At 41.6% G+C, this 15,603-nt stretch overlaps 1 protein-coding gene across 14 annotated transcripts in view; it reads left to right on the forward strand.

Moving 5' to 3' along the window:
- trol (terribly reduced optic lobes) overlaps window positions 1-15,603 on the forward strand; it is a 137,355-nt gene that overhangs the window by 44,238 nt on the left and 77,514 nt on the right. For all 14 annotated transcript variants that reach the window (XM_064699080.1, XM_064699087.1, XM_064699073.1 and 11 more), the window contains 5 exons: window positions 1,458-1,803; window positions 1,874-2,048; window positions 2,712-2,875; window positions 5,231-5,419; window positions 6,431-6,760. In XM_064699080.1, the coding sequence (XP_064555150.1) occupies window positions 1,458-1,803; window positions 1,874-2,048; window positions 2,712-2,875; window positions 5,231-5,419; window positions 6,431-6,760 (1,204 nt within the window). The remainder of the gene's footprint in view (window positions 1-1,457; window positions 1,804-1,873; window positions 2,049-2,711; window positions 2,876-5,230; window positions 5,420-6,430; window positions 6,761-15,603) is intronic.

Here is a 15,603-nt window from a genome sequence, read left to right on the forward strand (position 1 = left end):
CATTTCCGACAGATTCAACTGCAGAAAGAGCAAACAGCAGTCGGTTACACTCCACTGCTACGCACTTTATGACTGGTTTAATTGAGGAATCGAACGGCAGGAGAAACAAATGCTTCATCGATTGGGGCACAAATTGCGTAAATGCTTTTTATAGAAGTTCAAGTCATTCAATTCAGTTCCTCAAGAACAAGAAATGCGGCCAAATGGCGTAAAACACACACACACACACACACACACATACACACGCACACACACACGCACATATTGCCCGTTTGTAATCAGCAATAAAAATGATTAACCAAAAAAGTGAAGTCAACTATTTTTTAATTTATTGCGAATATTTTCTATTCTTCCGAATAAATTAAATCTATGCTCAAACCAAATTAATTCATTCCAAGGCAGCTTTTAGGCTTATCTGAAATGAAATGACTTTTCCGCGTCTTTCCCCTTTATGGGAAATACACTCTTGATTAACTTCGGTATTCAAAGTCCGGTCTATGTATTTTCGGAGCTTCATTATGACATGGAAATGTGCAAGGCTTTAGCTTTAAAAATTAGTTCTTTTTTTTATGTTTTTTTCGCATTTGTCAAGAACTCAGCTTGGATTAGCTAAAATGAGCAAGAAAAAATATTACATTTATTTTTCTTCTATAGCTAACAGAAACTTTCTTTATATTGTATAAATACTCTTCCCTACATTTGCCCCTTAACTACTTCAGCTTGATTCTACTTCAACTGTTTGTTTTCCACTTAACATTGCTGGTAGGCAGTTAACAGGCGAGTTTCACAGCGTTGAGCTTTTGCCTGTTAAGCTTAACAGCGCACGACGCTGTGTTGAGAAGCTCTCGTACTTTGCAGTGCATGCTAAACTGTGAAAGCTTTGCTTTTAGCATGGAACACAACCCACAATGAGAACGAAAGCTTTGACTTTTGTGTGCTTGTGTGCATAAAATTTGGTGTGGTGAGCTTTTCAGCCCAAATCTCATATATATATATGAATATAAGGTTTATATAGTATTCTATGCCCAAACAAAATCGCTGTAAATAGTAGAGCTCTAGTTAGCTTAATAAATAGGATATAATTATACTAGTTGGGTTTCAAACCTTCTTTCAGTAAAATTTAAAAAAAAAAAAAATAAGACCTATTTTTATGTTTATCTCTATCTCGTAAGCTATAAGATTCACGTATAGACAGACTAAAAACCAGCTCGGCGCTGCTTTGAGGTATCTCCAAGTCGTGCACTCCCGACGAGAGCACTCTTATTACTTTCTTTTTAGATATTCTGAAATCTTTTAGAAATCATTTCGAATATCTAATCCAGCTGTGGAAACATCTTATTATTCAAATATACCATAGTATCTCCAAATCCTTCAACTTAAATATAAATATGTACATATGTAGAAGAAGAAGCGGAATTAAGCATATTAATATTGAACCTTAATGTTTGTACTTGCAGCAAATCTCAAGTCTCGATGACAATGACAACATGTTCTTCGATCTGGAGGATCAGACCCCGTTCACGGGGTCCGACAATCTGCAGCCGTATACGCCACTCAGCGACGAGCCAGCCGTGGAGGGCAATTGGTTCCATCAGGGCGTGAGGCGTGTGCGTCGCGAGCTGAATCGGCTCTTTGGCGGCAACGATGTCCATCACAGGCAGAAGCGAGCCAAGAAGCCGGCCCTCAAGAAGCGTGCCGCGCTCAAGAAGCGACAACAACGTCCGATCAGTCCCCGGAAACGGGCCTCCGACGATTACGAGAACGAGGTGGGCTCCGGCAACGATGGCCTGGAAACCGTTCTATGTGAGTCTCAATTGAATCCATCAACGCCAAATCGCAGTCCAGCTGCAATTGTAATTCACGCACATTTCAGACCGCACACGATTCACCGTCAATGAGCCGTACGAGAACGACTTTAATGACAAGCAGAGCGAACAGTTTCTCAATCTGACCGAGGAGATTGGCCTGGGTATGCGCGAACTCTTCCGGCGCTCCTACGAGGGCGATGACGACGATGTCGATTTGCGCTCCACTCTGCTGCAAGTCGGGTAAGTCGATTGCCAGAGCTTAGAGCATGCTTGCATCCGGCGTCAATGACCGCGCTAGGTGATCCCATGTGTGAAATCTTCTGGATTTGTGTAAACTATGTCTAAAATAAAAATAGCATACAAACCAAGCTAGATGTCGCTAGCTCTTATGAGTTGCGAGCTATGCCCATCTGAAAATCGATAATTATCGATTTATTCGCCTATCGATTTGTATTCAAACTTGCTAATCGGATTTTATGTAAATGCATGCAAGAGGCAGAAACACGCATCTATATATATACTTGGCCTGCATCCATAGTCGAGTCGATATATATCGATATATATATATAAATCTGTTTGTCTGATTGCCGAGCTCGACAAATCTTAGAGTGAGAGACTTGAAATTTCGAACTAAAGCTCGGTTCAAATAATCGATAATTTGCTACGTTACCTTAAATCGATCAGGAATCAGGCTTTTAGAGCACATTTCATTGTTTTTAGGCACTTCACACCTTTAATTTGGTATGCATACGCTCGTATAGTACACACAGTGTCACAATATATTTCACATTTGGTTTGAATCAATCATTTTTGATTGAAGTAAGTGAAATTCTGCTTTAAATACGAACCCAAGCTCCCCTTACCGCTAACTAATATCAATCTCTAACTGCAATTATCGTTTAGACCGACAAACGATCAATACAAGAGCTATGTGATTGTCAATCTGGATATACCCACCGATGTGCTGGACTTCGAGAGCAAGCTGCGCCATCAGCTGCAGACATACAATCGGATTGGCAATCAGAGCGCCTCGCTGGACGATGATTTCTATTTCCGTCTGATATTGGGTAAGTTTCTTTTAACGAATTCTCAATAAATATCGGAATGCGAAACGATTCGAAAACGCTTTTGGTGTTGGAAAACGCCGATCTGTGCAAGCTTTCAGTTGTAGAATTTTAGGCTCCTGACTAAAAGCTTTTCGAGCAGCGCACAACACTGTAAATAAATACTTATGCGTAGCTGTGGCTAAAAACTATCCAAATGCACTCACCCACACACACGCACACACACTTAACACACACCCACACTCACACACACACACAGATGACCAGTGCAGCAGCCCGCGGGACTTTGACACCGACGAGTTTGTCTGCGAGAGCGGCGAAATTGAGAGCGTGCCCTGCGCGAACACCTGCAATCGGCGGCCCGATTGCGAGGATGGCTCCGATGAGAATGCGGAGATGTGTCGGCGTCGTTTGCTGCGCTATCCGAATCCCTATGCCAGGCCCAGTGTGCCGCTGGCCACGGTCTATCCGGAGGAGGATGAGGATGTCGGTGTAGATGCGGATCCAGATACAGATACAGATACAGATACAGATGTGGATGCAGATGGGAATGCGGATGCGGATGCGGACGTTGATTTGGATGCCGATGCGGATGTTGATCTGGATGGCGATCTGTGCAATTCCGATGACGAGCCCTTCACATGCAACAGCGGCCGTCCCTATCAGATCTATTGCAATGAAATTTGCGATGGCATTAACAATTGCGAAGATGGCTCTGATGAGCGTCCGGAACTGTGCGATCATCGCAATCGAAAGAGTTCGATAACAAATTCCACCGACTGCGAGTCGGAAAACGATGATTTCCAGTGCGAGAGCGGCGACAAGCTGAGCACACCCTGCTACAACATATGCAATGGACGCGCCGACTGCGACGATGCCTCCGACGAGAATCCCGATCTGTGTGTCCGCCGCAGCGGCCAGCCTGTGCCTGTGCCTGTGCCCGTGCCGCAAGAGGCGACGTCCACGTCCGTTGATAGCTCCAGCGTGCCGCGTTTCGATCAATGCAATGGCAACGATGATAGTTTTCAGTGCGAGAGCGGCTATATCGCGAATATACCCTGCTACGATATCTGCAATGGGCGGGAGGATTGCGACGATGGTTCCGATGAGAATCCGGCTTTCTGCAGTGCACGCCAAGAGGCCAAGCGCACTGAGATCTATTGCATTGGCGAGGGCGACAATCAAGTGTGCCAGCTCGCGCCCAACAATCAGGGTTTGTTTCCCCCGCCCCTACTCTCACTCTCTACTCCTAGTCTCTGTCTCTGTCAGTGCGCACGCTGTGTTTGGATGGGGAATTTTGATAATGTTTAGTCTACAAATTTGTTGCACACTAACACACACACACGCACACACACACACGCACGCACACACATATATGCACACACGCTCACACGAAAACTATAACAACATTTTGAAAGCACGTTCAACTAATCTGTAAAACAATTAACATAGCTGTAACTGTAACTGCGGCTGTAATTAACAGAGCGCTCTCTTTTTCTCTGTAAAGCGAGGCTGCAAACCTCCAACAGATGCGAGCCCGGAATTCTCAGCTATCGGCATATTTACTTAATAAAGCACTTCTATAGGCTTGCAGCCCTGCTAAAAGTAAAGAAATCCCAGCTCAACCTTTGCCATTCTGCTGTATTGATTATCCCAGCTGGCTATCGGATGCTCGATGAGAATTTCAGTGACATGTCATCAAGCTTGTCCATTAGCCAACTGCTTTCAATGACATGTCATTAACCCCGTCCTGTGTCAAAAAGCAGAGTAATCGTTGTTGTTTAGACGCTTACTCCTTTGGTTTAGATCATGCAAGCCAAACAAATAGTGTATTAATGCAAAGATTAAGCGCGGAATACTGTCAACATTTCCAGTAATAAGATTATCATAAGAAGTTTGGCCTAAGCTGAAACGATTGTCTCAAAATTCGCGAAGACAACAGTGCAGACATGACACGCAGAGTGTCCTGCATGACAACTGACATGACAAGACATCAACAGAGTCCTGCATGCATAGCTAGATGCAGGATTCTTGCAAATTTCCATTCGGGATTCTATAAAACTACACATAAGAAAACATATATACTAACGCCAAACTGTGTTCGCATTTGCTTGTTTCCTCTCCACCCTCTCTATCTCTCTCTCTCACTCTTGCTCCCACTATGTGTTGTCTTCGTCTGTATGTAGCTCATTGTCCCAGCCCTTAATTTTATGTGTGCTTTGTTTCTTTACAATATTTTTGTTTAAAAGACTGCTAATTTGTTTTTTAACGTGCCCTCTACGCACACACACACACACCTCTACACCTATACACACACACACACACACACACAACCGCACACACTTACACACAACTTAGATCCTAACGCCCCTGAAACGACCGAACCGACTGACGAGGAAGATGGCTCCGGAGAACCGGAATGCCGAGGTGACTCGACATTCTACTGCTACCGCAGCAACACTCGCGTCTGCGACGAGATGAGATGCGATGGCAAAAATAATTGTCCCCAAGGCGAAGATGAAGAAGATTGTACCGGGACCCTCGAGGGTAATGATCATCTTAAAAAAACAAAAATAGGTCGTCAACTCTATCATTAAATCGAAAGTTCAAGTCGAAAGCCCGCAAATCAGTCCGAGTTATAGTAAAAAATCCATCAATCAATTAATCTCCAAAAAACCACGATCATTAACTCTTATCACATATTATTTAGTATAAAATTCGAATTGAGTAGCGAAAAATGTGCCTTAAATTAGACAATTTTTCACTGAATCAATCAATCAATCAATCATAAAGTTCGATTTTCAACTGAATCAAATGTCATGATAACTAAAATTCAAGTTGAGAGTCAAAGAATCAGGCTTTACCTCTTTTGACTCAATCAAGCAATCAATAAACCAATAAATCAATCAACAAACAGGATCCTTAATTCTTGTATGTCATTTAAACTTAAATAAGAACTAAGAGCCCCCTTAACATATATCAACTTTGAATCAATCAATCAAAAAATATGATCAATTCTATTACGTCAATCAATTTCAAATAAGAGTTAAAAGCCCGCACATCAACCTTAACATAAGCGAATGTTTCGTGTGATCAATCAATCAATCAATCAATCAATCAATTATAAAACTATCGTCATTTAATCTTAAGTCTGAGTTGAGAGCCCACAAAATAACCTTAAGGTAGAACATGTTTCATTCAATCAATCAATCAAAAACATGATCAATTCCATTACATCTATCAGTTTCAAATTACTCAATCAATCAATCAATTATAAAACTATCGTCATTTAATCTTAAGTCTGAATTGAGAGCCCTAAATTCGGCCCAAACATAGACCAAGTTTCATTCAATCAGTTAGTCAATCAATCGATCGATCGCTTAGTTATACATCAGCTATTCGAGATTCGATTTATTTTTAGATCGATATTTTGTATCGATCTCTCATCGTTCGTTCATCCGTTTTGTAAACTTTGTTTCATCAGCTATTTTAAATCGATATGTTCATTTATTTATTTCCTTTGCATTCCTTTTGCTTTGCGCTTTTTGCCTTACTTAGTTTGCAAAGATGATGAATTCAAGTGCGACGATCGCTGCCTGCCGCTCTTTATGCGCTGCGATGGCCGGATACATTGTAACGATGAGACAGACGAGGCTGGTTGCCCCAATAAAGAGGAAGATGAGCCCGAACCCGAACCTGAACCCGAGCCCGAACCACGACCCGATCAGGATCAAGATCAAGATCGTGAACAAGATCGCGAACAAGATCGCGAACAAGATCGCGAACAAGATCGCGAACAAGATCGCGAACAAGATCGCGAACAAGACCGCGAACAAGATCGCGGTCAAGATCGTCAGCCCGCACCCGTACCCGAGCCCCAGCCACAGGGTGAGTTAAAATTAATTATTTTTCTTATTTCAATTATTTCATTTTCATTTAATTGATTCACTCACGAATGCGCCATCAAAAATTGGTTTTATTTTCTTTATTCTGAAGTAGTTTTCTTTATATATGCATATATATGTACATATATATATAGCTGGCAGTTTTGGGTTTCCATTGATTTGTTTTTATTATAATCATTTGCCCATTTATGTTTATGGTTTTCCATATTATTTTAATATACTTTTATTTTTCTGCGTGATGTCAGCGGCGATCGCTGATCTCATTGGCATCTGGCCACGTGTCGCTATGTGGAAAATTTGCAATGTTCAAATCAATTTTTCCCCCAAGTTTCTCCTTTTTTTTTTCTTTCTGATTAACGAATTTGAAAATTGTTGTTGTAATTGGGAAATATTTAGCATAAACTACACCGAGCTGGAATAATTAAGAATAAAAATTATAGACCACTTATTCAGTAAATGGGAATTGATTTTGGTACGTGCCGCTTCGCTGCCAATTATGCGTAATTCTCTGTAAAGCGCAAATAGTGTGCGGATCTTATGTGGCACACATGTTGAGAAGCTAATCGTATCAAAAAGTACTTGCATATTCTGGTGCTAAAAACTTTGCTCCATTTGCACCGTTCACTAGAATTCGCAAAGGTGAGGCTTTTCGCATTTCAGCATTGAGATTCTCGTTGGCGGAATGCGGAAATGAGACACTGTGGCGGTCCACAGGAATCTTAGCCGGCGTCAAGGCATATCCAATGCATGTCTGTGCGCCTTGCACGGCTCTCATCCGTGTTTCATTGCCACTGTTCCACTCGGAGCAAGCGGAAATGAAACAATCGCTATTTCCCTGATATCAAATGGTGCTCAACGGAATGCTGAGGTGAAACAATGAGCTCTGCTCTGCTCGCCTTACGGTGTTTCATAGCCAATGTTCCACTTTGTGTCGCGGCCTGCTTTAATTCATTTCAGCATTGATATTATAGTTGGCGGAATGCGGAAATAATACAGTGTGACGGTAATCAGGCATCTAAGGCATTTATAAGGCATATCTAATGCATGTCCGTGCGCCTTGCACGGCTCTCATCCGTGTTTCATTGCCACTGTTCCACTCGGCGCAAGCGGGAATGCAACAATCGTCATTGATCCGATACCCAATTGTGCAGCATGTTGAACTGAAACAATGAACTTAGCTTTGCTTAAGTCTGTGTTTCATTTTCATCGTTCCACTTTAAGTCGCTTGCGCCGGAAGTGTTTCATCCACGCACCTCTTCCAGCGGAACAGTTGAAATGAATAAACAACAAGACATAAAGTTGAACTCTTTGCTTATATGCATGTTCCACTTCCAGTGTACCACTTAGAGTTCATTACACATGCAGTGTTCCATTGCCAGCACCGTTCCTCAAGTTCTAAGCGCTGCCTCACTTGCCTCTTCCTAATGCTTCGTTCCATCGAATGATAAAGCAACGAATTTTCCCTGGTTATGACCCTGACCCTCCTTCAAGCGCTTGCCGCATAAATTGTATATGCAAAAAACGCAAAATGAAAACCCATTTTCCGAAAAAAGTGAAATTGCAATTGTTCCCCAAGCGGGCAAACAGGCACGCCCACTTGCCGCCTCACTCGCCTAATGAAACGACCCACGGACCCCTGCAGCAGCAAAACCAAAATCCAAATCACAGTCGAAACCTGCCCCAGCCCCAACCCTGCCCACATACACGCATGTGGATTACCATATCCATGAAATATGCCACAAATGCGAGCAAGTATATGCCACATGAAAAAAGAACACGAATAATAGTGAGTTGGTCGGGCGTGCGCGACTAGGAGATACCCTACTAGAAAAAATCTATTTTTCTTTGCCCCACGCCATGCTTTAGTAATGTGTTCTAGATTAACTTCGGTGTCTAAAGTCCGATCTTTTGTAAGTTTTCGAGGCTTAAATATGACATATAAGAATTTGGCATATACCAAAGCGCAGGGGGAGACCCTTATACAGAAGTTTTCTTCCCCCATTTTTTGGAGGCCTGAATGAGGCATCCAGAAAGTGAAATATTATTTATCTTTATTCACTACACGAGAAGCGACACGCCAAGTTTGGTTAATCTAGCTCTGATAATTGTCGATAAATCGATATTTATCGATTTGTGGGAAAATATATTGAAATATTTCAAATATCAAGATTAGCTCCGCGTGCCAATCTCTATGAGATTGGATTGCTTCTGCCTGTTACATGAGTGGAAACAAAAAACCATATACCCTCTTTTTAAAGGGTACAGGGTATAAAAACAGGCACTAGAGCAGCAGCAACTGAGGCAATGCAAAAAGATGTTTTATAGAAGCTGATTTTTGGGTGGCTTGTCCGACTGTTGTCACTGTGCGGCTGACTGAGGGGGTGCGGGCGGGGCTGTGGGGATTGGCGAGTCGTCGATGTTGCGTCTGCAGCGAGGCAAGCAACAAAAACAATTTGCAACAGATTAAAATTACCCCTAAGCGTATTGTAAACTTAAATAATCCGCTGCACACAACAGCGAAAATAATAACAACAGCAACAACATCGAGCAACCCGAAGCTAACACCAGGAACAAACCCGCCCCGCAACCCCTCCCCCTCCCCATCCCCCGTCCTGTCGCTATCCACCCTGCGCCACCCGCACCGCCCACAAGTTGAAGTGAGCTTTTATTTAGCCGGGCGTCGCCGCTTTTACTACTCGGGGGCGTATTAAGTGCTGTCAACGAGATTAAATGCAATGTCAGAGGTCACAAAAAAGACTCGCACACACACACACACACACACACGCACGCACACACAGCGAGTGCGCTGTCCAAAGTTGTGTCCTTGTAAATTTAATGAATTTTCGACACTTGACTTGTTGTTCGGGACTCTTTTATTTGGCGTGTGCAAACGAAATGAACTAAAAACTGGAACTGGAACTGGAACGGGAACTGGAACTTGAACTGGGACGGGAACTGAAACTGATTAGAGTTTATAATTATTCATTATTATTATTATAAACATAGCAGCTTTTAACAAATAATAAAGGACTTGGGCCACGAATCATCGACATAATATCCAAGAACTATCTGATCTATAAACTTGAATAGATTTATTGATCTATGGCCCAAAGGTTCATATATTTATGCACATATATGTTCACACTTGCAGATACATATGCTAGCGAGCATTGCCCGGCCTTGCGCGGTGCAAGTTATGGCTTCAAATTTTAAATATACTTCTTAGTACACTCTTCCGTTCAAAATCTAATCCAACTATCTTGAAATCCCACGTGTTAAGATATTTTAAAATGATTCTGAAGTTCTCATTAAATCTTTTTATTTGAAAAAATGACATAAAATCGATTTCCGCCCGTTTTCCACAGTTGCGAGTGGAATTGCAACAAGTCTATATGTAAAGTTCAATCGAACGAAACTTATAACTTCTCTTTTCTCAGCCAGTGAATATGGGAAAAAACATGAGAAACTTTTGCAAATACTTGATATAAACTTGACTAAGCCAAGCTGTGCCCATTCTGTATAGACGTCCAAGGAATAATATATGAATTTGATTGGAGTATTGAAATATTATTCTCTTTCCATTGTCATGTCTCTCGTGCCCTCGCACTTTTTGAAATTGTTTTAATTCAATTTAGATATCATTCAGCCTTATGAATCAGAATAAATTTGAGCCAAAAATAATCATATTGCACTTGACATATTTCTAGTTTATTGGAACCTTGTGAACATGAAATCGAATATGATTTCGTAGTCGGTTTCTGCACACAAGATGAGTTTTTTATGAATTGAACAACGAGAGTTGGCTTGACTTTATTATGATTTGCATAGCATAAAGCTTTTAATTGATTGTCTTAATTGACTGTTATCTAGGGCTAAAACAGTATTACATAAAAAATACTAGACTGGGACTCGAATCCGGATACCGAAGGGACAGCTCGATGAGTATGCTTTACCTTATAATCCTTTACCTTAACATCTCATCATATTATTCGCTTGCAATATATAAATTCACTTAATTCATTTAGTACTTTACAACACTGGTGTTGCATAGTGTTAGCAACGCTTTTGCACACATTTTTGCGGTTCAGTTGAGAACAAAACCAAGACAAACCCAAAAATGCAGCTAAACAAAAAATCTTGTTGGTTCGCTTCGTGGCTAAGGGCAATTTCTTGCAGTTTCTTGCAGAATTTGTATTTCTTATATGAGAAGTAAAACTTGGGTTTGAACCACTGCCTAGTTTTGAGATTCGGTTCGTGAACCTGTTTTTTCACATATGACAAATCCGGATTGGGTTCGAACCAGCGCCAATTCAGGCCTGGGCTCAAACGTTGTTTCGTCACATTTTTACGATAAATAAAACCATATTTTGTTTTATTTAGTTCCGGTTCCGGTTCAAAATCGGTTCGCAGCCTTGAAGAAACCAATTTTGAAATGTGTTGCAAACATCGACGCTTGAGAATGCGAGTCAATTTTTTATGAATATATACATATACATATATGTTTATGGATATATGCATAAACATCTATTTCCGAGACGACTTGAAATTAATACTCTATTGTATCTAGATAAATGTCAACATGTGTGAGCGAGTGTGTGTGTGTGTGTGTATAGATATCTAAGTGCCCGCATAATTGAGAAAGAACTTCAAGACTGTTCGAGCTGAGGCTGTGACTGAGGCGGGGATTGAAGACGGTGGGGGGGGGGGGGGGACTGAAGCGGAGGCTTTGCTTGTTAAGGTCGTTTCTGTTTGTTGAGTGGATCGAGGGGCTGGGGCGGGGCGGTGCGGGGCGGGGCTGGGGCAAGTGAGGCGCTCTGAAGTTGCAAGCGCATTTTGATTGTTTTGTGGCGCAGTGTTGTGCAATTCGAAACTGTTGCGGCAGTTGTTGTTGCAGTTGTTGTTGCAGTTGTTGTTGCAGTTGTTGTTGTTGTTGTTGGTGTTTGGAAAGTGCGTCATTTGGAGCAATTGCTGCGGTTGTTTTTGTTGTTGCCGCTGCTGCTGCCGCCGCTGCTGTACTTGAGCGCCGCTAAATTTTAATTATTATGTAAACATACACACACATACACACACATGCACACACATGCACACACACACGCACACTCGCATAATTCAACCTAAAAAAAGTTGCCCTTTATTTGAAGCAGCTGGGCAGGGGCTTGCGAGGGGTTTGGGCGGTTGCCTCTGCTCAATTTACAGTTATATTTTATGTTGAATTGTTTTAGGATACCCTCAAAAAATGCTTAGACAGGGTATAATGCATTTGAAAGCAACTGCGATGTCCCATTGAGTTTATATATTATATACATATATATTCTTGATCAGCAGCTAGAGAATTATAAAGCACATTTACCTAAAAACTGTCGTATGGCAAACGAGAAAGAGATCGAAGTTTTAATACCCTTGCAGACACTTGCCTCATGAGTAAATTATGCCGAATTATTCGGAATATTATATATTATTTTAAATTTATTATTATATTTAATAAGGTCATATTCATGACTTGCATACTCTTCATGTCAGAGCTTAATAATTAATTCCTTTTTCCGCAAATGCCCTCTCTGCAAAATCGCGTTTTTTCAGTTAAGACTTTTTTCTGTATATCAAATATTCTTTAGTAACTTCTATTTGCAAAATATATCGATAAAAATCGATTTTGAAACGTGATTTTGAGCATAATTTTAGGCGCTGTTTAGTTTACACAGATTACACATAATTCACAATTTGGATAACTTCCGAATATTGAACAAAAAGCCGCATTTGCTGAGATACAACTTTGGGCTTGAGAATGTGCATACCTATTGCTGCCATATTTGTGCTCCCAAAATTTCAGAAAGCCACAACAATAAACAGCCAAGTTACTTGAGAAGCCATTGATCTCAGTTTGGGTTTCAGGCGAGAGGCACGCAGCTTGCTTTCGTGTACAGAAGTTAGCTGAAAAGCTGGTGATGGGTATCTGCTAGTCGAGCACTGCCTTCCTTTTTTTTGCTGTGGCTGTTTGTGTTTTTGTTCTTGTTTGGGGTTTGGGTGGCTGCTGCTGCGGTTGCATTTTGCTTGGGCTCTTGATTAAATATTTTGTTTATAATTGTTGGGCATCGATTCGATGTTTGGCCGCTCGCCACTTGCACTTTTGGCCCACAAAGTGGGCAGTCAACACTCTTACCCCACACTCGACAACCACTCCTCGTCACCCCCTCCCCCTCCCCCGACCATACCATACCATCCCCCCTGGCAGCAGTCAGCAACTCCCCGACAGTCAATTAGCAGCTTTGCTCCTCGCTGCGCTGCGTTAAATGGCTGGCGATTTGGCTGCAGCACGGACCGACACACACACACACACACACACACACACATACACACCCGCCCACTCGTACACTTACACACACTCCGGGGACCGCATATGCAAATTGAATTTGCTAGCCAGCGCGCTTTTCTTTTCACACTTTGAGCCAAAATAGATAAAAAAGTGGGCAAAAATTAAGGCAACGAGTGCAAGACAACAACAACAACAACAACCACAACTGTTGTTAAAAATCATAAAAATCATAACAACAAACAATGTAAACAACCACACACACACACACACACACGGGGGAATTATGCATGTCTGATAAGTTTGGAGAATACAAGAAAAAAAAAATATATATAAACAAAAAATAAATAAAGAAACGTTGTCTCTGAATTGCCCCAGCTTAAATACGCTGACAAAAACAAAGATTTTTATTAATGTTTTTCAAAATATGAAATCATTGAGCAAATTACCCGGCGTTGGCCGTAGCAAATGAATAGTCTTGCAAGTGTTCAACTTAAGGCATATAATTAGCCACATTCGTGCAAATTTTATAATTAAAACAAGGCTGATCTAGTCGAGAGTGCCCGACTAGGGGATACCCTAACTATTCTCCCACCTACATCGAAACAGATCAACAATATATGTACATACTTTATGGGGTCAGAGATGCTTCCATCTGCCTGTTACATACATTTGCACAAAACCAATATACCCCTTTTACCCATTTTAAATACATATATAACACCCGACAGCTGACAAAGAAACAAATTTACTTTAAGTGTTATTAATAACACACAATTTTAATAATTGTTGCTACATTTTGTGTGCATATTAACAAATAAAATAGTTAATTCAAATCAAAATAATTAAGTGAAAATTTGAACCGGCGACGTGCCGACCCTCAGGCTCAAGACGACCCGAATAGGAGGAATTCTTCTCACGTGCGATTTTAAAGGAAGCTTAGGCCTTCTTTATAAATAAAAAATATACCTAAAGCATTCTACACTCAAGCCTTGAATGTGTTACCAGACTCATGACAAAACTAGAATACCCTTTGCAGAGTTATGCAAACAGAAACCAGAAAAGCGCACAACTTCCGCTGCTGCTATTTGCTGTTCTTCTGTATGTGTGTGTGTCTGTTTGCAGTGCATAAAATGAAATGCTCGTGTGTCTTAAGCTTGCGCCTGCTGCACAAAGCTCGAAACGACTGGCGCAAGCGCAACAGAAGCGCAAGCAACATGTTGCTGTCGCACAACAGCAACAAAAACAGACGCCTAACAGCAGGCCAATGTTAGTAACATGCTGCTGTTAATGAAGCCTAGGCCATGCAACCTGGTTGGCTGTGCCCGCTGAAGCGTCGTGCCCGACACACCCGACCCGCCCGCCCTATACGCCCACAGCAGCCAGGGGCGAACCGAACAAAACCGATTGCCGAACGGCAGCCGAGGCGGCAAAAGCTTTGGACGACTTCGTTCTGTTAGCTATCGCTGCGTGTGCGTCGGCTGCTTCGGCTGTCGTTAGAGGCGACGGCATCGCTGTCGTCGTGTTGACTTTGTTAGCGCCTCGGCTGCTTTGATTGCTTCGGCTGTCTCGGTTGCGTCGGCTGCGTCGTCTGCTTCGGCTCGGCTCGTCTCGTCGTTTGTTTGACGTCTCCTCCGACGCAGGGCCGTGCGCTTGGGCCGCTGGGCGAGTCGATGCCGGTGCTGGCTGCAACGCTGCCGCGTCAGTTCAAATTGAAGCGTTTGCGTGTGCGTTTCGTTGTGCAGCGACTGCGACTTGTGACTTTTGTGACTTGGTGACTTTGTGACTTGGTGACTTGTAACTGCGACTGGGGACTGTGGCGCGTGTGCAACCACGCAGCGAATCAACTTTAAACAATTCCGTTTATATTTTTTTTCCAAATAACTTCCACAAAAACCTTTTTTTTTTCTTGTTTTTTGAGTAAGTCAAAGGAATTGAGTGTCAAAAAAAAAAAGGAAATTTAAAAACTAAACAACCAAGAATGAAAGAACAACAATTTCAAATTGTGTTAAATTTGAGTTTTTTTTTTTTTGCAAATATTGAAAAACATTTATGCAGCTCGGCTCTTGGAGTGTTTCGTCGCAGCCCCCCAAATGAACAAAAGTAGACCCAACATTGATCGTAAACGCGTTTTCTTTTTATCGCTAGGCTTGTACTTTTTACTGGGTAGTTTTTTTTTTCCCCAGCTGGAAATGTTGTTCTTTTCTCTGCGTGTCCTTTGGAAATCTGTCGAAAAGTTGTGTCATATTTCGAGTGAAGTTCCCATCGCAAATTTTTTCAGTGGAAATTTTTGTATTTGAAGCCTTTTTGTCGCCAGAAATCTGTACATTTTATTTACAAACTTTTTGTGAGATTATTTCCAAAAACAATTTAAAAATTCTGGAATAAAGTGTCCTTCCAGCAATTGTATTTTTAAAAATTAAACCGAAAATGTATTTATATGTAAAAAAAAAAAGTAAAATATTTTTCTGTTGTGCCAAATTGAGCTTATTGCAAGTAAAAATTATTCGAATTTT

Source organism: Drosophila montana, unplaced genomic scaffold (assembly GCF_035044405.1).
Source record: "Drosophila montana isolate Dmon_TW-CO22-7 unplaced genomic scaffold, ASM3504440v1 contig_787_1, whole genome shotgun sequence".
Lineage (NCBI taxonomy): Eukaryota > Metazoa > Arthropoda > Insecta > Diptera > Drosophilidae > Drosophila > Drosophila montana.